Source organism: Echiichthys vipera, assembly GCF_963691815.1.
Source record: "Echiichthys vipera genome assembly, chromosome: 1".
Taxonomy (NCBI): Eukaryota; Metazoa; Chordata; class Actinopteri; order Perciformes; family Trachinidae; genus Echiichthys; species Echiichthys vipera.
In genome coordinates this window covers 4,579,135-4,606,159 of record NC_139826.1, presented here as the reverse complement: position 1 = coordinate 4,606,159, position 27,025 = coordinate 4,579,135, and the positions used below count along the sequence as shown (strand labels likewise).

At 41.1% G+C, this 27,025-nt stretch overlaps 1 protein-coding gene across 1 annotated transcript in view; it reads left to right on the top strand.

Moving 5' to 3' along the window:
• Positions 1-27,025, top strand: part of efl1 (elongation factor like GTPase 1) — a 146,833-nt gene that overhangs the window by 34,447 nt on the left and 85,361 nt on the right. Inside the window, exons 12-14 of the mRNA XM_083913245.1 lie at positions 4,413-4,540; positions 5,542-5,702; positions 7,557-7,692. Coding sequence (XP_083769371.1) covers positions 4,413-4,540; positions 5,542-5,702; positions 7,557-7,692 — 425 coding nt within the window. The remainder of the gene's footprint in view (positions 1-4,412; positions 4,541-5,541; positions 5,703-7,556; positions 7,693-27,025) is intronic.

The following is a 27,025-nucleotide window of genomic DNA, read 5'->3' as shown; positions in this document are numbered from 1 at the left end:
GAGCCCAGTGCAAGGCTTTTGCACCTACCACTTTTGGTGCATTGTGTCAGATGTTTTTTCTATAGTTTTTCGTTGTTCTTTGTGCTGTTTTGCTTGGCGTTCTGCAATAGACTGAGGAACTCGAAGATTTCTACATCTGGTAAGTGAGCTGAGCAGCTTTCCATAGGAATGAATGGGTGCCATTTTTTTGTCCACTGTCCATTCCTTTTCTATGTCAACGTGTCACACTGTATGGCTTCCTGCTTCTCCGCTACTAGGGAGAGAAGTGAAATCTTGATGGTGTTGTGTGGCAGTGCTTCAAAGGACCACCTTGTGGCCTGGCGTGCATACTACATCGCATTGCACACACTTTTGTGGGACCCTATGCACGCAGACCCCTCCCCCCCCAAAAGACGCTCCTCTAAACGTGGAATAAAAAGTGAGAACGCAATGCAACTGTTGCGTACAGCCACAGACAGATGCAGCTGCCCCCTGGTACCTTCATCAGTGGGGGCTGGTGTGTGTTTTCCTGTCGAATATGATAACAGTGTTCGCCACTCCACAGCGAAGGTCGGCTCCGACTGATGTTGAGACCTCTGTCTCCTGCTGGAGCTGCGACTGCAGTTTAACGTGGCGGTGTGTTTTCCTCAAAGCAGGTCAGGAACAGAGCTGCTTCTCCGGTCCCACCGATGAGTCGACCGGTGTTATGCCCCTACTGGTTTCCACACCAACTGGTTTCCCTATTATGTGTTTCTCTACCAGCAGCAGCTGTGCTCAGCCTCTCTCAGGCTCAAACATCTTAGCGGTGATTTTCAAGCCGCATCTCATATCTACTGTGGCTGAAATGATTGTATAAGTGCAAACTACATTACTGCAACCTTTGTGGAAATGTATTTCAGAAAATATGTTTGAAAGATCGCGTCCAGCTGGATTCAATCTCACCAGAGCAAAACACATAAACTTGACAGGCTGCTGCTCTACGCCGTGAGCCACTTGAACTCACACAGTGACCACTGCCAGTAATGTATTAATTAACTACGACAGCATCCAGGTAACAAGGTGGCCTATCCAACCTGAGAGTGCTGATTCATGAGTTTAGACAGTGCAGTGTAGGTTTATCTGGGGTCAGACAGATTTCTCCCACAGGGGATGCATTTTTTTATGTAACAAAACATACCTTGATCATCTGAACTCAATTAGAACCTTGGATGTCTGAGTGAAAACAACTGGTTTCTTCTTGGTGTGAAATAAATGGTTAGCATACAGTATATGTGCTTGTAAATGGACTTGGACTTGTACTTATATAGCGCCTTTCTAGTCATCTGACTACTCAAGGCGCTTCACAGTGTTTGTCACATTCACCCATTCACACAGACATTCACACGGATGGCAGTGGACATCTACATACCATCTAATCTGATCTAACCATTCACACCACATTTACACACCCATGCGCAGCACAGGGAGCAATTTGGGGTTCAGTGTCTTGCCCAAGGACACTTCGACATGTGGACCGGGGGGAGATGGGGATCGAACCACCAATCTCTCGAACAGAGGACGACCCACTCTGCCACCAAGCCACAGCCACCCTGCACTCCCTTTCCATGACTTCCCCTCTGTATTCAGCTTATTCTCCAGCATATCTGATGCAGAGTTGAAAGATCCTCCTTTAGCCCTCTGGCTGGCATCATCTCTGTTCTCCTTCCACCTCCTGTCACAATACTGGATCCTAATTGCAGACTCTGCCAATGCACTCCCAAAGAAACAGAGCAGCAAGCAGAGGAGTGGAGATATAGACAGGCTGTCAGAGATGGGTTAGAGGATGGGGAAGAGGAGATATATGTGAAAGAGGGAGAGAGAGAGAAGAAAGGCAGTAGAAAGAAGGAGTTAAAGGTCATCTCAGTCTGTGAGCCAGAAAAGACAAATCCTATGATAGATATTTCTATGGCAGCTCATGGCTACAGCTGCCATCAGAGGAGTAGCTCATATACAAATACCGTACAGCGTACAGTCAATGGCTGGTTTGACTGTGCGACACCTTAAGCCCAAGAAATAGATCTGATATGGGAAAATGGTGGAATTCTTTGTTATTACCAGTCCAATCAGAGCAACTAAACAACGTAGCGCTAAGCAACACATGCAAGTTGAGGCAGGTTGCCTGGTCCGTTTTTGGAGCAGGGAAAAAAATGAGGGCTGGGTAACAAACGTCAAATTACAGCTGAAATAATCGAATGGCCTTTTTCATTGGCACTTTTTGCTGCACTGAACCGAACCACGCTCATGCGTATGTTTCCATTAATAATTTTACTGCACCAGTCTTCTCCGGAGTGAGGCCAGGTGTGAAATAGTTCAGCTAAAGAATCTTGATTCATATTTGATCAGTGCTGCCTAGTTTCATAGTTTGATCTGAGTTTTGTGATCCTGGTAGTATGTACTGGACAGAGAACTCCAGTTCCGTTGCTACGATGCTCCTCTGTCAGTCATCATCTTAAATCAGCCCCACATACGATATATGGCGGCCAGGTCCTGGTATGCTGGTAATCTGTTTGAATGGGAGAGGGGCCAGACAAATGTGTCAGAGCAAAAGAATTATGAGCTCAGAAGACTGATCTGGTTCCCAGGCTAATGGAGAAGATCATTTCTGTTATTATTTAGAGCTTACAGAAAGTTCTGATATCCTTTTGAAATAGTCACTGAAAAACATTCAGAAAAGACTACAAATGGTGAAATCAACAGATCAAGAATTATAAGCTATCATATGCAGATAAAACTACCGTTATACGTTTACCAAACAATCTGTCACTCCTAATCACTAAATCCAATGAACTCTTCTTCCTCGTTGTCACTTCTGAACAACTCCGCCAACTCATAGGTACGGAAGTAGCAGGTAGCATACTTGTAGACCTGCAGGTTATATTTTCAGTCAGAACTCCGTATATAGAAGAGTCTGCTCCATCACGGCAGCTAATAAGATGGCTTGGAGCTTGATACATTCTGCTTTCATTATTTCTCAGAATGCGTATGTCGGAAAGATTATCATCTCAGTTAGTGCTCAGTTACATTTTCATACACTCCAGCCAGAATGGAAAACATCTTCAATGAAAACCCTTAAGCGGTATAAAGCGATGAAGTGCGTTTAGCAGACAGCTTTAATATCAATATATTGTTTAATTTTCCACCACACATTTTCCTTCCTCTACACAATTTTAAAAGGTCTGCTTGTGGTTGTGATCGTCCGGCTTCAGTGTTTGGAAGACATTACTTCATACCCGCAGAAACCAAGTCCTGGCATTCCCATTATTACCATTGAGCGACTGATTTAACCTCAGGAAGGAGTAAAAACAGTGACTTGCTGTAGTCTGATGGGAAGCATAAGGCCTTGTATGTTCCGGCCATGTGTTTATTTAGATGTTTGGCTCAAATAAATGCATTGATAACCTTCACTTTGACTTCATCTGCTTTTGGTTTATGTGTCTTTCTGGTTTTGGAGGCAATGATAAGTGAGCTTTACTGAGTGAGCTGACTGACACAGTTTGAAGCTGTAAGGCCGGGCCAACATCCAGCGGCGTTTTCTCTTTTGTGGCTTCCTATTGGAATCCTGAATTCAGGCTGTTGCCCCATTTATATCAAATTTATGCAAAAGTAAAGTGCAATCAGTCTCAGTGAGCCGGCAGGGCTGCTGCTGTTGTCAGGGGCCAAATTATGGGCTGTTTTAAGTGGTTTGTCATCATGGAGGTGAACTCATGCTCATGCCGTCACTCAGGCGTATTGTGAGCAGCTGTGTTGCTAAAGTCACTTGGGTCTTTTTGAAGAGTGTGCGCATATGCTTACACTCCAACCACACTGCACATGCGCACACACAAACACACAGGCCATGTAGAAAAACTAATGCAGGGATAATTGTGTTAAAGCCTACCCCTGAGGTACCTATCTGGAAAATTTAAGAACTTCAAGAAGTGTCAATGTTTTAGTAATGTGGTGGTATGGTATCCCTTTGAAAAATGGCCAACAATGTTTAGCCTCCTTCCTGAGAAACTAGCATGTTGGTTGGTATCAATGAATTCTTCAGATTGTCTAGTTCCATATGATACCAGACTGTCAGCTTCATTGGGCTCACCTCAGCTCTAACCAAAACCCACCTCTTTGACCTTTTTGGATTAGCTGGGAATTAGGCAGCGTCAAGCACCGCAAAGATGGTGACGACCAATGTCCATGTTTTATACAGTCTATGATTCTGATCTCTGTGTGTGTGTGTATGTGTGTGTGTGTGTGTGTGTGTGTGTGTGTGTGTGTGTGTGTGTGTGTGTGTGTGTGTGTGTGTGTGTGTGTGTGTGTGTGTGTGTGTGTGTGTGTGTGTGTGTGTGTGTGTGTGTGTGTGTGTGTGTGTGTGTGTGTGTGTGTGTGTGTGTGTGTGTGTGTGTGTGTTTTTTAAGGCCGTTAACCCAGGAGGAAATTGCCCAGCGCAGGGAGCTGGCTAGACAGAGGCATGCTGACAGGATGGCAGCTGATCAGACAGCAGCAGAGAGCTACAAGGAAGGCCAACGTGCAGGAGTGGACACAGGTCAGCTTGACTCGCTGACTCATATATATTTCTCACTTTTCATCTGTCTTTTTATTACTCTAAATGAACAACAGTTTTACAAAAGGCTGGATTAGGTAATGAAAATATTAATACCATTTTAATAAATGATCACTAAAAATTACATGGATATAAAAAAACAAGGGCTTATCTTTCTTTTGACGCAGCTAACATTGTTAAATGTTCAAAAATTCTGGAAATTCCAGTGTAAAATCATCCCAGGGTCTATTTCAGCAAATACACTCATCAAAAAAGCCACATTTATAATTAGTGTAACAACTACTAATGGAGAAATCCTGGACAGTCACTAACAGCCGAATGCAGCTAAAACTGCAGTAAGGTGAAGGCAATAAAACATCTTTTTTAACCACTAATACTGCACTAATAACACCAAACCTCTGCAGTAGCATGAGAGGAGTCCTTACACATTAACCGAAGCATCAACAACGTAGTTAGAATAACCTGGAATTTATTAAAAGAGTGTTTTAAAGACTGGTCCCTGTACCAGCTCCTCTCATAGTAAAGTCCATACTATGAGAGGAGTCGATGACCAAAGTCAATCCAAAAGGAAGGAGCCCATTAGTGCTTTGGTTAATATGTAAGGACCATATCATGCTACTGCAGAAGTTTGGTGTTATTTTGAGCAGTATTAGTGGTTAAAAAAAATGTTTTAATGCCTTCACCATGCTCCCCCGAGCTAATCTGTGTTAGCCGCTTTACATTACATTAATTACTGTTAGCGACTGTCCGGGATTTCTCTGTTAATAGTTGTTACATGAAAAAATATTGTCTTGATGGCTTATTTGACGAGTGTATTTGCCGAAAAAGACCCTGGGATGATTTTACGCCGGAATTTCACTTTAAATAAAGACAAAAAAAGAAAAAGATCCAACAGCCAGTGTCAGTACATACAAGTACGATAGTCCTGTGTTAGTCTCACAGGAGCATGTTCTGTTCTTGAGTATCTTGTTTCTCCCTTTCAGCTAAGATGGAGGGTCTGACACTGACAGACTCAAAGCCAGGGGAGGAAGAGGAGCAGCAGACCTTCATAGCGTTCGCTCGGGTCTACAGTGGCGTGGTCAAGAAAGGGCAGAGAGCGTTTGTACTGGGACCAAAGTATGATCCTGCCCAGGGCCTGACTATGGTAAACCCACAGTTATCATTCAGCCTTCACAGTTCCTGTTCCACACTTCTCTTCCGAGGTGAAGTGAAGTGAATTACTTTTTAAGGCCAGGTAAAATATTAGACTATTTTCGTAAATTTGGCCAGTATTTTTATTCTATTCTATTGTTTCACATGTTTGGTTTGGTTCAGTTGACCTAGACCAAGAGAAAAACTGGTCCATTGTTCGTGTTCCACCTATAGATTGTTTGCTCTGCTCCGAATCACTTGATGAATTTGTAAACTTGGTTTCTTTTCACTCAGAGAAATCCAAACCAACCAAAATGCATCACTACAAACCATTTTCAAACATAGACGCCCATTGCAGATTGCAAAGCAGACCTGACTACAGGAGCTGTTAAGCTAAGACTTACAGATAATATCTGGTAGTTGAGTTGAATCAAGGTCGGATCATTTTCTTTGTTCACAACGTAGACTGTATAAAAAATGGATTTAGCCTCTCCGTCGAGGTCTGTTCTCTAAACTTGATCCAATCGTACTCGCCATTTTGTCAGACTTTGACGCCTCCTCATTTCCTCTTACCAAAAAAGGGCATTAATGTGTTGTTGTGGGGAGGGAGATACTTCCATCTTGCTGACATATACCTGACGTATACTGAATTAGGGACATTAGCACCACCACTTGGGAGCTAGGCTAACACAACACGATTTTTCCGGAAACGGGAGTCAGTTTTTTTTTTATTTCCTGTGTCTCTAGCGGAGATTACACAAAAATCGCAAAAAAACGGCACCAAATTTCCACATATACAACAATAGGAAATCGTTGTGGACCAAGCTCAAACCCACCCCTCTTTGGGGCCACACCAATTTGCCATACTTTAACGTGGAACACCAATTAAAAGTTTAAACGGGTCATGAGATTTGCAACATCTTCGGGCTGAATGGGCATTTTTATAGCAGGCACGGTTTTCGCAAAATCACAGTTTTGGTTTCATTAGTTTTTCAGGCTGTGTAAGATTTTATAATGGTTGTGAATGTGGTTGAATGTTCAGACCTAGAGTGGGTGGCATCCCAGCTAGAGTGTGGAGGAACTGTAAAATATTCTGAAAAAATTCTTAACAACTTGCTCTATCTCCCAAAATTTTCACTCTTCTTATATCAATTTAAGTCAAAATATAGGAAAATGAGTGCTCGTCGCAGGCATGTTACTATTTGCGCACACATTTAACTCTATGAGCCGTCGACAGGATTGCCAACCAGTTGACATTACCAATAGATCTCTGATTGGCCCTTTGTTTTTTTGTTTGGACTTTATATTGTATCAGGCTGATGTAAACATAAAAGTCAGCATCTTAACTAAAGCCTACTGTTGTTCACAGGAAAATAGGTTTTTAGATGCAACTTTTGGATTTTGAGCCAAGAGGTTATTGTTTATGATGCCTAAGTGCCACATATGCTACCACATCCTGCATCTGGACAGATTTCTTAACTTCTAGTCTGTTACAGGGAGTGTCCAGTCCTGCTCCTGCATGTTTTAGGTTTCTCCCTGCTGTAACACATCTGTTCGTTATCATTAGACTCAGGTGTGTTGGAGCAGAGAGAAACCTAAAACGTGCAGGACAGTAGCTCTCCAGGAGCAGGATTGGACACCTCTGGTCCATCATGAACTACTATAGCCTTTTTACTAGTACTACTACTACTACTACTACTACTAGCCAGCTTCTGCTATTACTACTTTTGACCAAAGCATTGGGATGTGCACCAAGTATCAGAACGGGTAAAAGTCAAGCCCACAGTTCAAATTTCTTGCAGAATTTTCTAGTTCCATTTACTGTTTCCACTGGACTTTGACACTTTCCTTCTCTCACGTCTGCCAGCTTCCAGAGGGTTGCAGTGCTTCAGAGGGTGTACCTGAGGTGCCTCATCTGTTCTGCTGTTCCTTGGACCGCCTCTACCTGCTGATGGGCAGAGAGCTGGAGGAGCTGGAGGAGGTCCCTGTAGGAAATGTCCTGGGTAAATATGTCCCTTTCTTCTTTCTGGGTATTGCAGTACAGTGGCTGTTCCCTGCTTTATTGGATCGAGTTTATAATCTTGCCCTATTGCACACAATCACAACTCTAATCTTCATTTTATACATAAAGAACAGTTCACTTTTTGTGGGGAGATCTACTTACTGAGCCTGTGAAACATGTTGTATATGGTATTCAAATCTTTATTATTATCCCGTTTAATTTTTCTTCCTCCGTTCGTTTTTTGGCTTCCTACTACTGCTTCATACTTTCACCTACAAAAACCATTCAACGATCAAACTGTTCATCTCTTAAGGACATTATGGCTCATCTTCAACTTTTTTCTGCTACTTAACCATTTTTTTAAATTGATTTTTAATCCTCTTCGGGATTCTTCCACTTTCTCTCCAAAAGTTTCAGCGTCCACATACTTCCACCTATAGACATCATTCAAACTTCAAAACATTTCCAAATCATTCAGCTACTCCTGTATGATGTTTCAATTGGATATCTTTTACAGTTTTGTTTAATCACTGTTTAAGTTTAGTGCCAGAGTCCAGGTTGTTGCCAAGGCGATGAATACAAATTACTTTCTCCTTTGATGAAATTTCTGTTCCTGGTCTCTGATTTTATAAAGTAAATTTCCCCCTAAAAAATGCGACTTATAATCCATTGCGACTTAAATATATTTTTTTCTTCTTCATTAGCTACACAGTGTTGAGTTTCAATCTCTCTACTTTTGGATGTTTGATGTTCATGAAGTGGAGTAATAAACCTCAGGACCTCACTCCCTTTAGGTTATTTGTATGTGATTGCTCCTCCTCTAACACCAGTGTTGAATTTCACATACAGGTGAACAGCTTGTATAGCATATGTATAATGTGGCGTGTAGTGATTGTTACTTTGTGCAGTATTGATGTGACCTCACATTCATGTTCCTCAGCACTCTGAGCAGAGTGCTGCAAACACTGACCTGCGTTATATACTCCATTGAGCCTGTCATGAATTATGAAGGAGATGTGCATTAGGATATTGATGCACAGTCATCAGTCAGTACGGGCGAAAAGCAGAACGCATAACAGGAACAAGTTGTCAATAGTCCGCCCCTTGAGTGAGCACCACAGATCCCTCTGCTCCTTATTTAGTTTGGATTGTCAGCTCACAGATGGGCTGTAAATGGATTTAGGGAGTGGCCTTCACAGCACAGAACCTGGAGCCCAGAGCTATTTGGCTGATTGCACACGGATGGACTTTATGGTTTACATCTATCATGGTCAGACTCTGTGACTCTTTAACCACTAATATGCTATGAAATACTAATGGTATTATAATCCTGTATTTGATTATGGTTGGAAATGGGAATTACCAATATGTAAATCCTTACCTCTTGAGCATCTGAGGTACCAAGCTGGAAAAACACTTACAGTGAAATTTCTGCTCACAAGCACCAGATACTTTGAACTGTACATGTTTTCGTGTAAGTGTACAGTACTTTGTAATGATACTATGTATAAAACAGATCCCTGCTCAAAATCAAAGTACAGTACTGTTAAATAGTATCATGTTGTGACCAGGAAATCGATAAACTGCAATTTTCCAGCTTGGGCTCAATAAAGTATTTCTATCCTATTCTATTCTAAACCATACCTCTCGTGTAGGACATCTGAGTTGACGCTTGTATTTTCTCCTGAATATGGCAGTGTCAGTTGGTTTACCATTGCAGTGCACATGGAAACATCTTGAAACTATTACATTTTCATTTGTACACACATTCCTTTTGCTAGGATGGCAACCAGACACCAGCTAAAACAAAAAATACGATTGCCAATTTTCTTATATTTTGAGTAATTAAGCTACTGTGCAGGTATACATTAGGGCTGCGGATAGATTGAATCTGATTGAATAGATTGGATATGCTCGATATATCTCCAAAATAGATAAATATGTATAAAATATTTTAGGATCATCTGTCATTTTTCTAGTGGCAGCCGAGACTCCTGTTGAAAACATTCTCCGGTGGCTTTCTCCCTCTCCCTCAGGCAGTAACTTACACTTGCATCACACACTCACCAACCAATCCACGTGACATCTGGTGCGGAAGGGAGGGAACTTATTTTCTAGTTTCTTTCCGTTTGCAGCCTGTTTGCAGCCTGTTTGCAGCGCGGGCCGGCTCAGTTCGTGCAATCTATTACAGGGTTTCCCGCAACACTCTACAACTTAGGCGGCCACCTTAGCAACACAACACTCTCTATCCACACTTATTCATAGAATGTGTGGAACAAGCAAGGAGGTATATGTCCCGTGCACCAGCAGACTACTAATGTATTTAACAAAGAGCGATCGCTTCACAGGCCGCCTTCAAAACCTGCCACACAGACACAGTCTTACACACACTGCAGTGAGAGTAATTTCCTCCTTTTCTGCCCTTTTTTGCTACAACAGCAGATGTATTTAGGTTTCGTTGTGAAATGAGGACGTCTCATTTGATAAGTCATCATTTCAACTTCATAATCATCTGTTCTGTTTTAACGCGCGCGTGAATAAAATAAAAACTGTGCATCCGACAAAAGTGCAGCATCGCTCGCTGCCAGTTAGGACATTCCAATAGGAAACAATGTCATCCAAGTGATTTTATCGCTGAAGCCCGCTCGCTTCGCGTGCTGTTAGGGCACGGTGTTAGATTTGATCAAAATTGTAAATATTATACAAAGGTATAAATTAATCTAAACTCTCTGTGTGTAGATCACGACAGATCTGCATAAGGTTTATAGCTGGGGATCTACCTCTATTTATATACAGCGCCCTCCATAATTATTGGCACCCCTGATTAAGATGTGTTCTTTAGCTTATAATTAGGGATGCTCGATATTGGCTTTTCTGCCGATGTCCGATATTCCGATATTGTCCAACCCTTAATTTCCGATACCGATATCACCCGATACCGATATATGCAGCCTTTTTACACCAACATCACATATCACCTATTATGGAATTAACACATTATGCCTAATTTTATTGTGATGCCCCACTGGATGCATACATAAATGCAACATGGCTTTTCAAATGTAAACACAGTCTGTACAAAATAAGTTATTGAAAAAAGTGCCATTCATTTATTTGTTTGTGTTTTTAGAGAGAATATTTTGCCTCAAACAACAATACAGACAATATCAAAACAAGGAAGATGCATATCTTCAGTCCAGAGTAGTAAACAAACATAGTCCTCTTTTTCCAGACTGAGTTACAACTGAGCCGTAACTTGGCAAATAATACAATCAATAAATTAGCAGTCAAGCTCAACATGCTAACCTGTATTGGATCTAATGGATACAGAGCCAGAAATTAGCTTCTCGACTTGACTGTAGACAAGGCTGTACATTTCGGATAAGCACTGGTCTGAGAAATACTTGCGACTGGCCGTTATACAGACATAACGTGGCTCAAGGAAGACAAGTTTGGTGAATCCGGCAGCTTGAACGATAGAAAAAGTTTGTTTCTCGTTGTCGGCTGTTGCTTCTTTTCATCATTTTGCTGCACAGATGTAGCGTATAACTCCGCATGATTCTTCTTGAGGTGGGTTATCAAATTTGATGTATTAAAGGAAGACGCCTTGTTTCCTCCTCTCATAACCAACGCCTTGCAGTCATTGCAAAGCGCACATTTACTGTTAGTAGGTGACACTTGGACATACTTCCAAACCACGGACATCTCATGCACCGGGCGAGCAAGCTTGTTAGCCACGGTTGGCAACCTACGAGTCTAGCGTGTTGTTGTTGTTATACGTCATCAAGCACGCGCCTGTAAACGTCCCATGTTGCATTCATGTAGACTCGGAAATGCTGAAACCTACAGAACTAACATCGGTTGTAAAAACCCGATACCGATAATTCCCGATATTACATTTTTAACTCAATATCGGCCGATAATATCGGTGGGCCGCATTTATTCAAAAGGAGAACAATCCCACATTAAGAAAAAATTATTTTACATCAAATCATATGTGCCACAATTATTAGCACCCCTGATGTTAATACTTTGTACAACCCCCTTTTGCCAACAAAACAGCACATAATCTTCTCCTATAATGTTTCACAAGATTGGAGAAAACAGAAAGAGGGATCTTTGACCATTCCTCTTTGCACAATCTCTCTAAATCATCCAGCGACCTGGGTCCTCTCCTCTGCACTCTCCTCTTCAGCTCACCCCACAGATTTTCAATGGGGTTGAGGTCTGGGGACTGAGATGGCCATGGGAGGAACTTGATTCAGTGTCTGGTGAACCATTTCTGTGTAGATTTGGCCATATGTTTAGGGTCATTATCTTGCTGAAAGACCCAGTGACGACCCATCTTCAGCTTTCGGGCAGAGGCCACCAGATTTTGATTTAAAATGTCCCGGTATTTCAAAGCATTCATGATGCCATGCACCCTAACAAGGTTCCCAGGGCCTTTGGAAGAGAAACAGGCCCACAGCATCACCGATCCTCCCCCATACTTCACGGTGGGTATGAGGTGCTTTTGTGCATACTCATCTTTTTTGTTACTCCAGACCCACTTAGAGTGTTTGTTGCCAAAAAGCTCTATCTTTGTCACATCTGACCAAAGCACATGGTCCCAGTTGAAGGGCCAGTACCGCTTAGCGAACTCCAGACGTTTGCGCTTATGATTTTGGGTGAGAAAAGGTTTTTTCCGTGCATGCCTCCCAAACAACTTGTTGGCATGTAGATAGCGCCTGATGGTTGTTTTGAAGACTTTGTGACCCCAAGATGCAACCATTTGATGCAATTCTGTAACAGTGAGCTTTGGATATTTTTTTATTTCTCTTACCATCCTCCTCACTGTGCGTGGTGGCAAAATAAACTTGCGTCCTCTTCAAGGCTTGTTTACCACTGTTCCAGTTGTTTTAAACTTCTTAACGATTCCTTTGACCGTAGAAATGGGCAGGTGTAGGCAAGTGGCTATTTTCTTGTAGCCATTGCCTGACTTGTGAAGGTCGACACACATCTGCCTTACTTGAACGGTGTGTTCCTTTGTCTTTCCCATGTTGAAGAGAAATGGCCTCTGTGTCACATCATATTTATACCCCAGGGAAACAGGATGTTAAGAATTACTAATTAAATGTTCCTACATACTCTGATCAACTTTGTAAACTACTGTTGAAATGACAGAAATGACAGAAATACTTTAATTACATTTATATCCTATGAATTGTTAGGGGTGCCAATAATTGTGGAACTGGTGATTGTATGAAGAATAATTATTTCTTATTCAGGGATTTTTTTTCCCACCTTAAAATTCATTTGAGTTAAAGGTTACATTTTTCTACAATTTACAGTGTGAGAGTATGCTACTACAATAAAAATTGAATTTATTTTAAGGCTTTTAACACATCTTAACCAGGGGTGCCAATAATTATGGAGAGCACTGTATATACTAAATTATTTCATGAAAGCATGTTTTGTTATTTAATTGTCTTTCTCTGGATTTCCACTTGCGTTTGCACTTTATTGCTCTGCGTCTTGAGCAGCTCTGTTTTATATCGCCCCTTTGTTGTAATGTAGAAGATTTTTTTTGCAATTTGAATTAAAAAAAATAGTCTTATTTCAGCTCTATTGTGATTAATTACAATGAAAATATAAAATGTTTTGATGGAATCACTTGTGATGTGATGGTATATAATCTGCAGGGATTGTAGTGAGAACAGTAATGGGTAAAAGTACGATTTCATAGGGTTTTTTAAAGGAGATTTCAAAATATCGAGCTATATATTGTATATTTTGAAATGGAGAAAATGTTATTTATTTATTTATTTTTATTTTTACCATATGGCACAGCCGTAATACCCGGGCTGTAAACTAGTGGTCGCCACTCGTCAAATGTGACTAAACCTTCCCCTGGTGACTTAGTTTTGGAGGGGTCCATGCCACGGGGCGGGTAAATGTTTGACAATGCTCGTGCTCGTGCAATAAATTATGCTTGATATAGCAAAACATTGTAGTAGATATATAATGATAAATTATGACAATAGCAAACGTTGGTGATTTGTTGTGTGTCGCGCTGAGCTCCCCCGACGTCACAGCTGAAGAAAATAGTTCCTCTCAGAGGCACCGTAGCGTACGCGTCACTGCTCTTCAAAAGTTTGGCGCAGTGACTTTGATTGGAGCCCAATTTGATTTGATCTGAGCACACCTATGATGCTGTGGCACCAAAGCTCAGTTAGAAGCAGGCAGCCTGTTATATTATTATTATATATTATATATGGATGTTGGTGCACAGATGGTGTCTGCTGAAGACAGTGAACATTAATGAGTGTTTCCTTTGTCAAAGTTTTGCACTTTTAAAGTTTTTAATTTTCAGTGTTTTAAAGTTCAATTAATAATATTAAAATGTATTTCTAAATAATACTTTGGCTTCCTTTCTAAGGATGTATTGCTATAATACTAGTATCTCAATGAAAAGGGCTGAAACAGATGGATCTGCAACAAAAAGAGGCAATTTATTATTTGGCCGGTAAAAAATGGACTGGGCCGGTAGATTCTTTCTATTCTATTCTTTCACCTTGGCAGGTGAGCCAAAAAAGTTAGTTTACAGCCCTGCCTAGTATACATCAGCCTTATTATGAAAATGTGACATTAAGTTTACAAATGTCCTTTTTGTTTATCTTTTTGGTTCATCTGGTTGAAACAAGTTATTCCAACTTTTCTTGTAAAAATGCCCGGTGTAATCGGTAACACCAGTTTTGCCACAGGTTCATAAACCCTGTCATCACGGTCATCTCTCATATTTCGCTCAAAGCATCACTGTGTCGAAGCACAGCCTCTCAGAGCTGCTAGAATGGCTGTAAAAGTCCCCTCCTCGCCTCTTACATGACATTTGTTGTCATTTGAAGATCCTGTTTTCACTATTGCTGCACCCTCAGATATTCTGATTTTGTGCAGCACAATGACTGCTGCAGATTCAGAGCCAGTGGGTGTTCACTGCAGACTGCTTCAGTTTAAGAACACCTGAGGGAGGAGTGTGCTATCTCTTCTTTTGAACTGTGATGGTTAGTGATGATGGAGTGATACATAATCAGCCCCTTTCCCCAGGGATCTCCACTAAGAAGCTTGATGACTATGCAGAAAGTTGAACTAGCAGCAGTCAGTGTGCAAACAATTTCTGCCATTTGCACATCCACGGAAACACACTGTGTCTCTGTGTGGCTGGGCCATGTGGGAGTCATCATTCCTGTCCTGTTAGTGGACTGCAGGCAGGGAGGAAGTGCCAGCAGAGCACCAGTGTGTAAACCTCACAAGGCTTGGCCTTGATTAGACCCCCATTATTATCTGACGGCTGGAGCAAATAATTGGAGAGGGAAAGAACTACACACACAACTTTCTCACACAAATATACACACAAAGCAGCATTTGATGTGGGAAACATAATTTTCTAGTTAACCAGTCGACGGTACACTGCACGGTCTATCTGTGTGTGTGTGTGTGCGTGTGCGCGTGCGTGTGTGTGTCTGCAAGTCAGTGTGTCATGGGATTGAAAGCCCCTCTACTGTGGTTGTTTTTAAATTAATAACAGACAAGATGCACACACACACAGACACACACACACACACACAGACAAAGGAGAAGCAGCTGCTGTACTGTATGTACTGTATTGTTCTGCCGTCCCTTCTCTGGTTCATGCAAGCTCCATGTAAACATCAGCAACTGGTTGGTTGGTCAGGATGAGCTGTGATAAATGATCTCCAGCAATGATGAGGATGTTTCTTTAATTAATTGAAGCTGTAAATGAAGCTGTATCACTTCAATTCAATTCAATTCAATTTTATTTATAGTGTTGAATCATAACAAAAGTTATCTTAAGACACTTTACAGAGTAGGTAAAGACCACACTCAATGACTTATTTATGATTTACATAGACCCAACATTTCCTCTGTAGAGTACGGTGGCAACGAAAACCTTCCCTTTAAAAGGCATGAACGTCAGACAGACCCAGCTCTGTGGAGGACGGTCATCTGTCTTGACCGGTTGGGGAGGAAGAGAGAGAAAGAGAGAAAAGACACACAGAAGGACAGAGAGAGACAGACAGACACATTTCCAGAGATGCAAGCAAAGCCTAACAGTAACTATAATAATATTTATAGTAATGTGAATATGAAGTATATGTTAAGACAGTTAATACAACAGAATAGTAGAAACAAGCACAGCTAAGGTGACAGAATATGAAAATGATAATAATTATGGTGGCAAACATGATCAATGATGAGTAGTGGCAATAGCAGCTACGATACAGCTACAAATTTTATAGTTTATTAAACTAGTGATAGTATATATGAGTAACAGTGATAATAGCAGCAGGAAGCGTCATGTAGGACCACTGCAGCAGGCACCACCACGATCAGCAGAGACCTGCGAGACGACAAAGCACAAACAACTCCGGGGAAGAAGCTGAATTAGTAACATGCATTGATGAGACATGAATGATACAGACAGAGAGGAGAGAAGCTCAGAGTATCAGGAAAAGTATTATCCCCCGGCAGAGTAGGCCTACAGCAGCATAATTAAGCAGAATAAAATCTTATCGTAAATCCTAGCTGTAAGCTTTATCAAAAAGGAAAGTTTTAAGTTTACTCTTAAATAAGGGGACAGTGTCTGCCTCCCGAATAACATTTGGGAGTTTGTTCCACAGGAGAGGAGCTTGGTAGCTGAAGGCTCTGCCTCCACTTCTACTTTTGGAGACTCTAGGAACGACGAGTAGCCCTGCATTCTCAGAGCGCAGAGATCTAGTTGGGTGATACGGTACTATGAGCTCTTTAAGATACGTCGGAGCCTGACCAATAAATGCTTTGTACGTAAGGAGAAGGATTTGAAATTATATTCTAGATTTTACAGGTAGCCAGTGCAGAGAAGCTAATACAGGAGAAATATGTTCTCTTCTATTTGTTTTAGTTAGTACACGAGCTGCAGCATTTTGGACCAACTGGAGACTCTTAACAGACTTATTGGAGCAGCCTGATAATAAGGAGTTGCAATAGTCCAGTCTAGAAGTAACAAATGCATGGACTAGTTTCTCTGCATCTTTCTGAGACACAATGTTCCTAATTTTCGCAATATTACGCAGGTGAAAATATGCAGTCCTTGTCGTTAGTTTTATGTGAGAGTCGAAGGACAAATCCTGATCAAAAATAACACCCAGATTCCTTACTGTGGTGCTGGAGGACAACACAACATCATCCAGAGTAACAATGTCTTTAGCTATTGAGTTTCGGAGGCCTTTGGGGCCAAGTACAATAACTTCAGTTTTAAACATCAGAAAATTGCAGGTCATCCAGCTTTTTATTTCCTTAATGCACATTTGAAGTTTATCCAACTGATCGGTTTCTTCTGGTTTGATTGACAAATATAATTATGGAGTGCTTCCTTATAATATTTCCTAAGGGAAGCATATATAAGGTGAAAATAATCGGTCCAAGGACAGAACCCTGTGGGACTCCGTGACTAACTTTAGTGTGCATGGAGGATTTGTCATTAACATGTACAAACTGAGATCTATCTGATAAATATGACTTAAACCAGCTCAGTGCGGTTCCTTTAATGCCAATTAGATGCTCCAGTCTCTGTAGCAGGATGTGATGGTCAATAGTGTCGAAGGCAGCACTAAGATCTAGTAAAACAAGCACAGAGACAAGTCCTTTGTCTGAAGCTATTAGAAGGTCGTTAGTAATTTTCACCAGTTCTGTCTCAGTGCTATGATTTGCTCTAAATCCTGACTGGAAATCCGCAAATATCGCATTATTATGTAAAAAGTCACACAATTGATTGGCAACTAATTTCTCGAGGATCTTAGAGAGAAAAGGAAGGTTAGATATAGATCTATAGTTGGCTAATACCTCAGGATCAAGACTGGGCTTTTTAAGAAGAGGTTTAATTACAGCTACTTTAAAAGACTGTGGTACATAACCTGCTGATAAAGACATGTTAATCATATCTAATACAGGAGTGCTAATTAAAGGTAACACTTCTTTGAGTAACCTAGTTGGAATAGAGTCTAGGAGACAAGTAGAAGGTTTTGATGCTGAAATAGTAGAGGTTAATTTGTTAAGGTCGACTGTAGAAAAGCAGTCCAAGAACATACCAGGTCGTACAGTTGTTTCTAAGGTTCCTGGGTTTGATGAAAAATTGGTGTCAAGCGAGTTGATTTTGTCTCTAATAGTTATAATTTTGTCATTAAAGAAGGTCATGAAGTTGTTACTACTGAGGGTTATAGGAATACATGGCTCAATAGAGCTGTGGCTCTCTGTCAGCCTGGCTACAGTGCTGAAAAGAAATCTAGGATTGTTCTTATTCTCCTCTATTAAAGATGAGTAATAGGCTGCTCTCGCATTATAGAGCGCCTTCCTATATGTTTTAAGACTTTCTTGCCAAAATAAATGAGATTCCTCCAGTTTAGTGGAGCGCCATTTACTTTCCAACTTCGCAATATTTGTTTTAATTCACAGGTTTGTGAGTTATACCATGGAGCTAACTTCCTCTGTTTTATTATCTTCTTTTTTAAAGGAGCAACAGAGTCGAGTGTTGTTCGTAGAGAGCCTGCAACACTGTCAACAATATGATCAATTTCAGAGAAACTAACGTTAGTGCAGGAATCTTGAATATTAGAATAAGGCATTCAATTAAATGCAGATGGAATCGATTCCTTAAATTTAGTTATAGCACTATCAAATAAACATCTAGTGTAGACACTTTTACCCAGAGGTGAGTAGTCCTGTAATATGAATTCAAAAGTTATTGAATAATGGTCTGATAAAATAGGATTCTGTGGAAAGACTATTAAGTCATTAATTTCCACACCATAAGCCAAAACAAGGTCGAGGGTGTGATTAAAACAGTGAGTAGGTTTATGTACACTCTGACTAAAACCAATCGAATCTAATAGAGAGATAAACGCAATACTAAGACTATTATTATCGCTTTCCACATGAATATTAAAATCACCTACAATGATTACTTTGACAGATTTAAGGACTAAATTTGACAGAAACTCCGAGAATTCAGACAGAAATTCAGAGTACGGACCAGGAGCACGGTACACTATAACAAATATAATTGGCTGCACAGTTTTCCAGGTTGAATGTGAAAGACTAAGAACAAGACTTTCAAATGAATTATAATTTAGTTTAGGTTTAGGGTTTATTAATAGGCCTGAGTCATAAATAGCTGCAACGCCTCCTCCTCGACCACTGCCTCGAGGAATATGAGTATTAGTATGACTGGGAGGAGTGGATTCATTTAGGCTAATCAGATCGTTTACTAATACAGCTTTAGATGACAGAGATCTGATGTTTAAAAGTCCACATTTTATTTTCTGATATTGTTGCATAGTCGCAGATTTTGCGTTGATTTGTATCAAGTTTTTCTGTATAGCTCCTCTTCTGTTCATTTTTGACCTGTTCAATTTATATGATCGTGGGGCAGACAGTGTTTGTATACTAAACTGAGCTGGAAAATGCTCCACAGGGAACGCAGAGAGGTGTGTAGGACTGCCACTCTGCTTCCTGGGCACCTGCGATAAGGGCAGCGCAGAGAGGTGTATTAAACTGCGACTCTGCTTCCTGATCCCAACACTGGGTTGTCATGGTTTTAGACCGCTAACAACTGGGTCCAGGTTCTTAGATATGAGAGCGGCACCCTCCAAAGTAGGATGAATACCATCTCTCTTTATAAGACCAGGTTTTCCCCAGAAAGACTGCCAATTATCTACGAAGCCCACATTATTTACCGGGCACCATCCAGACAGCCAGCGACGAAATGATGACATGCGGCTATACATGTCATCGCAAGTCAAGTTGGGCAGGGGACCAGAGAAAATTACGACATAGTTTTTGCATAAGCACACAGCGACTCCACATTAATTTTAGTGACCTCCGATTGACGTAATCGGGTGTCATTACCGCTGACGTGAATAACAATCCTACCATTTTTTCGTTTTTCCTTAGCCAGAAGTTTCAAATAGGATTCAATGACGCCCGCTCTGGCCCCTGGGATGCATGTTACTATGGTCCCTGGTGTCACTAAGTTCACGTTTCTCAAAATGGAGCTGCCAATAACCAGTGTTGTTTCCTCAGCAGGTGTGTCACTGAGTGGAGAAAACTTGTTTGAAACGTGAACGGGCAGATGGTTAACCACTCACAGTCACCTAGGAGGACCCTGGCTGCTCAGGGATTGCCGGGGGAGGGCTAGCAGGAGCTAACGCTACACTATGTGGCTTCGCAACGGCTAAAGTTATAGGTGGCCGGCTAGCTACTGTAGCGTAAGACTGAGCTTCCATGGTGCGGAGCCGTGCCTCTAACTCACTGAGCCTCGCCTCCAGCGCTACAAGTACACTACACTTATTACACTTACCATTATCACTAAAGGAGGCAGAGGAGTAGCTAAACATACGACACTCCGAGCAAGAGAGAGCAAGAGAGAGAGCGGGGGAAGCCATCACCAGCCGTGAAGCTAACTGCTAAGCTAAAGTGGCTAACAGCGTGTAACGTTTAATTAGCAAGAAAGCAGCTGAAAGAAGGAGAGCTGTGAGTGCTTGAGTAGAACTAGTGATGATTAAATGTTAAGCGGTAGTTAGCCGCTGTGGTGAATATTATAGCAAAAACAGTTGAATTTAGTGAGAGCAGCTAACAGTGAAACAACAAAGAGTGACCAACACACAAGCACCGGAAATTACGTAATACGTCACCGTAACACGTCAGCACGTTCCCACGTCAGCCAACTTGTAATTTTTAAGTATGAAACTGGCTCTAAACTCTCAACTTGTGATTGTAATTGTTTAGAAAATGAAAAACGAAACAACCTGTTTGAGCCTCACAAAGGATCTTTGGAATAGCGACATGCATCGCTGTGATACAGTGGCCATTCTTGATACGACCACCACATGGCACCAAAGTACCTCACATAGTGGTTTTAAAGCAGCACTAATCTATTTCTCTATGGATGAGTGGATGAAATGACGTGTTTTGTTAAAGGAGTCGCCCATAAAGACAAACCCAGAGAGAATAATTAACCAATATGCAACTCAGGCCAAAGCTCTAGTCTTTTAACTAGGGATGCTAATTTGGATAGCCGACCCTCATAAACTGATCATTAAAGGGGAGTTTTAGTATTTTTCAACATGGACTCTCCCATGTTAGACCCCCGACATATTTCTATGTAAGTGACTAATGTCAACGGTCCAGTGTTGAGTTTGAGCACTGCAGCCTGGCCGTTGTGAACAGGGCTTCAATGTAATGAAACAGGACACCTGCACACCAACAATATATGTGCACTAAAAGTATTCTTTTTCCCACTGACAGGCTCAGATTGTTATCACTAACTACATTTTTTAAAGATGGAGAAATCTCATTCGGAAATCTTGTTTTGGGAAGATGGGTATGGAACTCGAGTGAGAGAAAAAGAAGCGCTGGCAGGGAGAGTTTGATGCGTTAGGAAAGAGAATGGGAAAGCCTTGTGCTAACTTAAAGATTATTTTTTTAAAACAATGGTTTGTGAAGCTACACTTTGCGCAACACGTCAGTTAAAAAAAACGACTTTTAGTGGACATGCTGTACAATGATGGTTGTTTCCTGCCCTGTTTGATTATATTACAGCCGGGTTCACAGCAGCAAGGCTACAGGTTTGCAAAATGCCAAAAATTCCCCTTTTAAGTGTAGGTGCAACCGGCACCCCAAAGATGATTGTTCATTTCTGGATTAACGTGAACTTTCAGTTTGATTATGAGAAGGCCCCAGTCTTGCTCAGACAAAGGGGAAAAGACTAGGCCCAAAGCCTGGCAGCCTTTGTCTCTGAGGGCATGGTCACAAACAAAGGCCTGCCATGCACTCTTCCCCACAGGTCACACCCAGGTGTGAATCCTTCAAGGGAACCCCAAACTGTTAGTTCATTGGCTGACCTGACCTCTGGTGATGACATCATCAGTGTCTATAAAAATGTAGCCCACACCCTTCCTCCCTCTCTCTTGGATACCTCCCTCTTGGCCTCTCTTCCTTTGAATTTCCACACTGCTGGATCCAGGGACCAGCTGCCCGCTGTCCCTAGGCCCTGAAAATGGCCTATGGAGTAGGATCACCAGCCAGCCAGTTTATCAACACAACTGAGCGGAACAAAGAGCAATCTGAGTCCTCTTTTAGTCTAAGAGCAACAACCAAGACAAGAATCTTTCTTCAGCCACTGGCATCAAGCAAGGCAACTTATCTTCCATCTCATGGACTGGTAACTAATCACCAACTGGGCATTACTACATGTTATAGGACTGTATGAACGGCTAGATAGAACTATAACTTTGTTATAACCTGATTCTAACTTCTGAGGTCTTCAGCCTGCTGGCCTTTGTGTAACTTAAATGTTCACACCATCCCTGCAGGGGTCCAAGCCCCCACCTCTCTCTCACACACACACACACACACACACACACACACACACACAGACACACACACACACACACGCACACACAAACGCTTTTAGCTTTAGTTAGTTTATTGTGTTTTGTTTGTTGCATTTATTAATTTGTTAATAAATGTTTGTGTTTGCCATATGTCTGTTTATTTAATATTACACAAAGATGAATGGGCCAGCCTCTACTAAGAAATAACTTATAAATCCTTCAACTGATTAAACTATTACATTTATCGGTGTTCAACCCTTAATTAGTAGTTTAATATATTTAATGAGACGGTGGTGCCCCGAGGAACTCTGGTTTAACTAGAGTAATTTTTATCTTTGATAAATTATTGGAGATAGCTAATATTTACTTGATTAACGATACGTTTATTGTGAATACTCAATCTCATAATCTGACCGCGAGTCAAGGCCCTACATTTAATTGGTTCTCTGTGTGAAGTTTAAATAAATTAAAGTTATGAATTTTTAGTAATTTTTCTTTATTCATTTTCTTTATCAAATAATTCATTTAATAGTCACACTTTTGTTCCAATGAACCTAAAGTACCTACATTGGTGCCCCGTGTGAGGCTTAGTTATGTTGGCTGTTGGCAATAATTCATAATTGTGTGATATTAATATTTGTCATATTTTTGGACATTTTACAAATTTTGGATTTTTCATCCAAGATTTTCCAAAAGTCGTTTTATTGAACTCTTCCACAGGAGTAGACACCCAGCTGTACTTACAAACAAGTATAAAGTGGTGTTATTTGATTAATTCTTCAAATTTAGCTAAAGCGATTTGAGAATATCGATAACCTCTGTAAGCCTGATAGTTACCCTTGAGATTTTGCTATTGCTGCTAGCTATTCAAGTTTGGTTTAGCATTTGGAATGTCACATTCAATGCAATCTAATGAGTCTTGTCATAAGTTGTTGCTAAATTAAGTGTTCCTTCCCCTTAACTCATAGCGTGCCCCCGGCCCTATGAACCAGAGAGCTTGAACTTTGTTGGAACTGCCTTGCATTTCAACCTGAGTGGAGATAGATATAGCCACAGTGTGCTACCAGCCCTGTGAATTAAAGTTACATACCCAGCTGTTTCTTCCATGGGTCTCAGCTTGAGTTGTGCTTTACAGATATAATTACCTGACTGATTGCCCTGCATCTCTGTTAGTGTAAATTCTGGTCCCAGAATCACATAGTGCTGTTGCTGCCCCTCCCCATGCAGGAAGAAAGCTACCCACATAGTGTAGCCCAGATAAACTGTTGTTTTGGGCTAGTGTACTGCCCAAGTCACATCACAAGGTGTCTGCCAAGCAACACCAGAGCCAAAACAATTGCATTGCTGTACTAGACAACTAGTTTTAATCTCACCTTCTATTTTAGCACACAGTGGAGAACACACGTGTAGATAATTTAATTTCTTCCCTAGCACAGAGCCTCGAGCAAATCATAAAGTCCTGCGTTATTTAGAAGATTGAAGAGTCAGAGCTCTTCTCCCACAAAAAGAAATTGTTAGGGCTCGGATCAGAAGCTCTTGCCCCACCAAAGTCATTCAGCCACGCTGATTCTGGCCTTTCGAATTCAAATTTCTGCCTCAATGAGAGATTAACACCCTCTCCAGAGCAGACCAGGAAATTTCAGTCCCGCTCTACCACCTCACTGCATCCCTTTGAGAGTGATGACAGAGCTAGCATAGTCTTGCCTTCACAAACGGTGACCTCACAATGTCCCCGCCTTGAAGAGCTTGAGCTTCTAGCTAAAGATATGAGCGTGTTTGATCCAGACAACTGCGATCATAACATTGAGGACCATTTAAAGGAATTAGATCAAAATCTAATTGACCTGCTCAATGCCTCTGAGTGTCTTTATGTACACGGCTACAGGCAGCGTTACAGCCCTGAGCCACAAGTGAAGAAGAACTTCAAACAACAGAGCTCCAGAGTCCACTCCTCTCGGTTCTGTAGGTAACAGTCCGTCTGCACTGATTAATGCAAGCTCAGCAGCCTTTTTCTTACAGTTAAATTGGTAAACTTTGATTTGTTAGCAGCCGCAGCAAACTCAATAAGACCCAAATTGTAATTGGACTTAACACCTTTTATAACTTCGCAAATACTTTTGGATCAGCTCCTTGTATTTTGTAATAAGCTCACTGGTAAACACTAGTTAAGGATACATCTCATGATTGACACACCAGTCATACACCTGTCGCCTCGCAACTGACAGCCGCGTCTCATCTGTATCTCACCCTAAGACATTTACATAACCAACACTTCTGTTCTCACTAACCTCAAGAGTAGCTGAGAAACAATGTTTATTATGTATTTCGTATAGTGCCATTGTCATGTTTAGATTTGGTTTTGTAACTTTTGTTCTCGCCTAGCCGAGATATTAGTAGTGTTTAGCCAATTCCCAGTTGGTGAAATAACTGCCCAAAATGTTGCAGACACTAAATTAACTGACGAATGAACTATGTACATATATGGACTGTGAAAGATGCCCTTAAAACCGCACATCGGGTGCAGTCCTAAGGACATAGGGGGGGATATGTAGGTGCAACCGGCACCCCAAAGATGATTGTTCATTTCTGGATTAACGTGAACTTTCAGTTTGATTATGAGAAGGCCCCAGCCTTGCTCAGACAAAGGGGAAAAGACTAGGCCCAAAGCCTGGCAGCCTTTGTCTCTAAGGGCATGGTCACAAACAAAGGCCTGCCATGCGATCTTCCCCACAGGTCATACTCAGGTGTGAATCCTTCAAGGGACCCCCAAACTGTTAGTTCATTGGCTGACCTGATCCCTGGTGATGACATCATCAGTGTCTATAAAACTGTTTGTGTTTACCATATGTCTGTTTATTTAATATTACACAAAGATGAATGAGCCAGCCTCTACTAAGAAAAGAACTTATAAATCCTTCAACTGATTAAACTATTACATTTATCCGTGTTCAACCCTTAATTAGTAGTTTAATATATTTAATGAGACTTTTATATTAGTTGTCACTCCGTCTATGACGGTGGTGCCCCGAGGAACTGGTTTAACTAGAGTAAATTTTAAATTGTATTATTATCTTTGATAACTTTTGGTGATAACTAATATTTACTTGATAAACGATAAGTAAATTGAGAATACATTCGGATATCGGGTAGACACCTGTTTCAAAAAAAAATCAACATTCCCTCAAATTTGGATGCCAGAGCCCAGTGGCCTCATTTATAAAACCAGGCGTAGAATCCTGCCAAAAACAATGCATTTGCACAAAACCATAAATGTCTTGCATGCTGTCTTCATGAGGATGATCGATTGACTGACGTAAGGAAAATGACTTAGAAGAAGGCTGAAAAAGCAAGGTTCCCCGAGAAGGACATGGAGGTGTTTTACGGAGGTTGAGCACCGCAAAAATGTGTTGAATGGAAGCATCAGTAGAGAAAAATGTGTCAAATACATATAAACAGAGAGAGTGACAACATGTCACCGCAGCTGTGAATCAAGATAACTCAGCCGTTATTCTTTGTAAGGAAGTTTAGCTTATTCAAATATAAAATATCAAGGGCTATTTAAAAACTGTGTATAATATGGCAGGTCTTAATGTGTTTATAAGTTAGAAAAGATGATATTCCAGAACATTATTTGAGACATGTGAGGTCCACACATCCTTCCTATCTCAGCAAGGTCAAATTTGACTGAAAACACATGAATGGAATCATTTCATAAACATGTAGACTTGATAATTAATTCAAACTGCATCTTAACTGAGTGACAACAGTATAGTCCTATGTTAGTATAGCCTTTCCACAACTACAACTAGGCTTTATACAGTGGGAAAAACATTTGCTGCCTATATTATATATATTATTGTATAGTGCTTTTTCTGCCAAGTCAGCTGTATTCCATGGTGTTTCCATCAAGTGTCGCTGATTCCCGAGTTGGAAAAACTTTGCGGGAGCTCTACTCACGGGTGATAGTTGGCATAGGAATACGCATGTAAAAAAAAATTTTTTAATAATTAATACATTTTCTATAAATACCAACGTTTGCCACCACACATTTTACCACACATTTCTGCCTGTCTACGCAAGGTTTTTGTGCAAAGCAGGCTTTATAAATGAGGCCCCAGCTGTCTAGCTGTGTATGCCTGTCTGTTGGCTGGTACAGTGTGATTAGACTGTGTATACTGTGTTGATGCCATGGCCGAAAATGAAACTAAACCAAGGAAAGCCAAGGTTTTGTCGGAGGATTTTTCCTAAACACACGCACGCACGCACGCACGCACGCACGCACGCACGCACGCACGCACGCACACACACACACACACACACACACACAAAGACAAACATAGCGAATAGACTGTGTAATGTACCGTCGACTGGTTAACTAGAAAATTATCTTACCTTATTGCTACAGCATACAATGATGTTTTAGACATAGTGTTCTTCAGTGTTCCATTTGAGACCTGATTTTAATGTAGTTTTAGCGTTATTGTTTTAAAGAAAAATCACGTTAGTTTAGTAGCATTTTAGTTATCTGATTATTGTTATTGTTATTCTTGTCAACAAGTCATGAGTGCATAGTTATAACAAGTCTCGTTTTTTTATCAGAAATTGACATGTAATTTTAGCCTCATTAATGTGAGTGAAATGGCCCTTTTGGGGAAGGCCATTTCATGTTACAACATGAAATAAGCTGAAACTGTGAGTGAGATGTTATCACCCATCATCAGTGTGAGAGCTCACTGATGTTGTGGTGGCTGAATGGGATCAGATCCCTGCAAAGGGTTCAACATCAGGTGGAAAGACTGAAACTAGAAGAGCAGAGGCTGAAATAGCAGCAGATTAAAGCCCATGGTTTGGGAATGACAGGTTGACACGATCACATCTGGCTGTGATGTTCAAGTGTCTACATGCTTT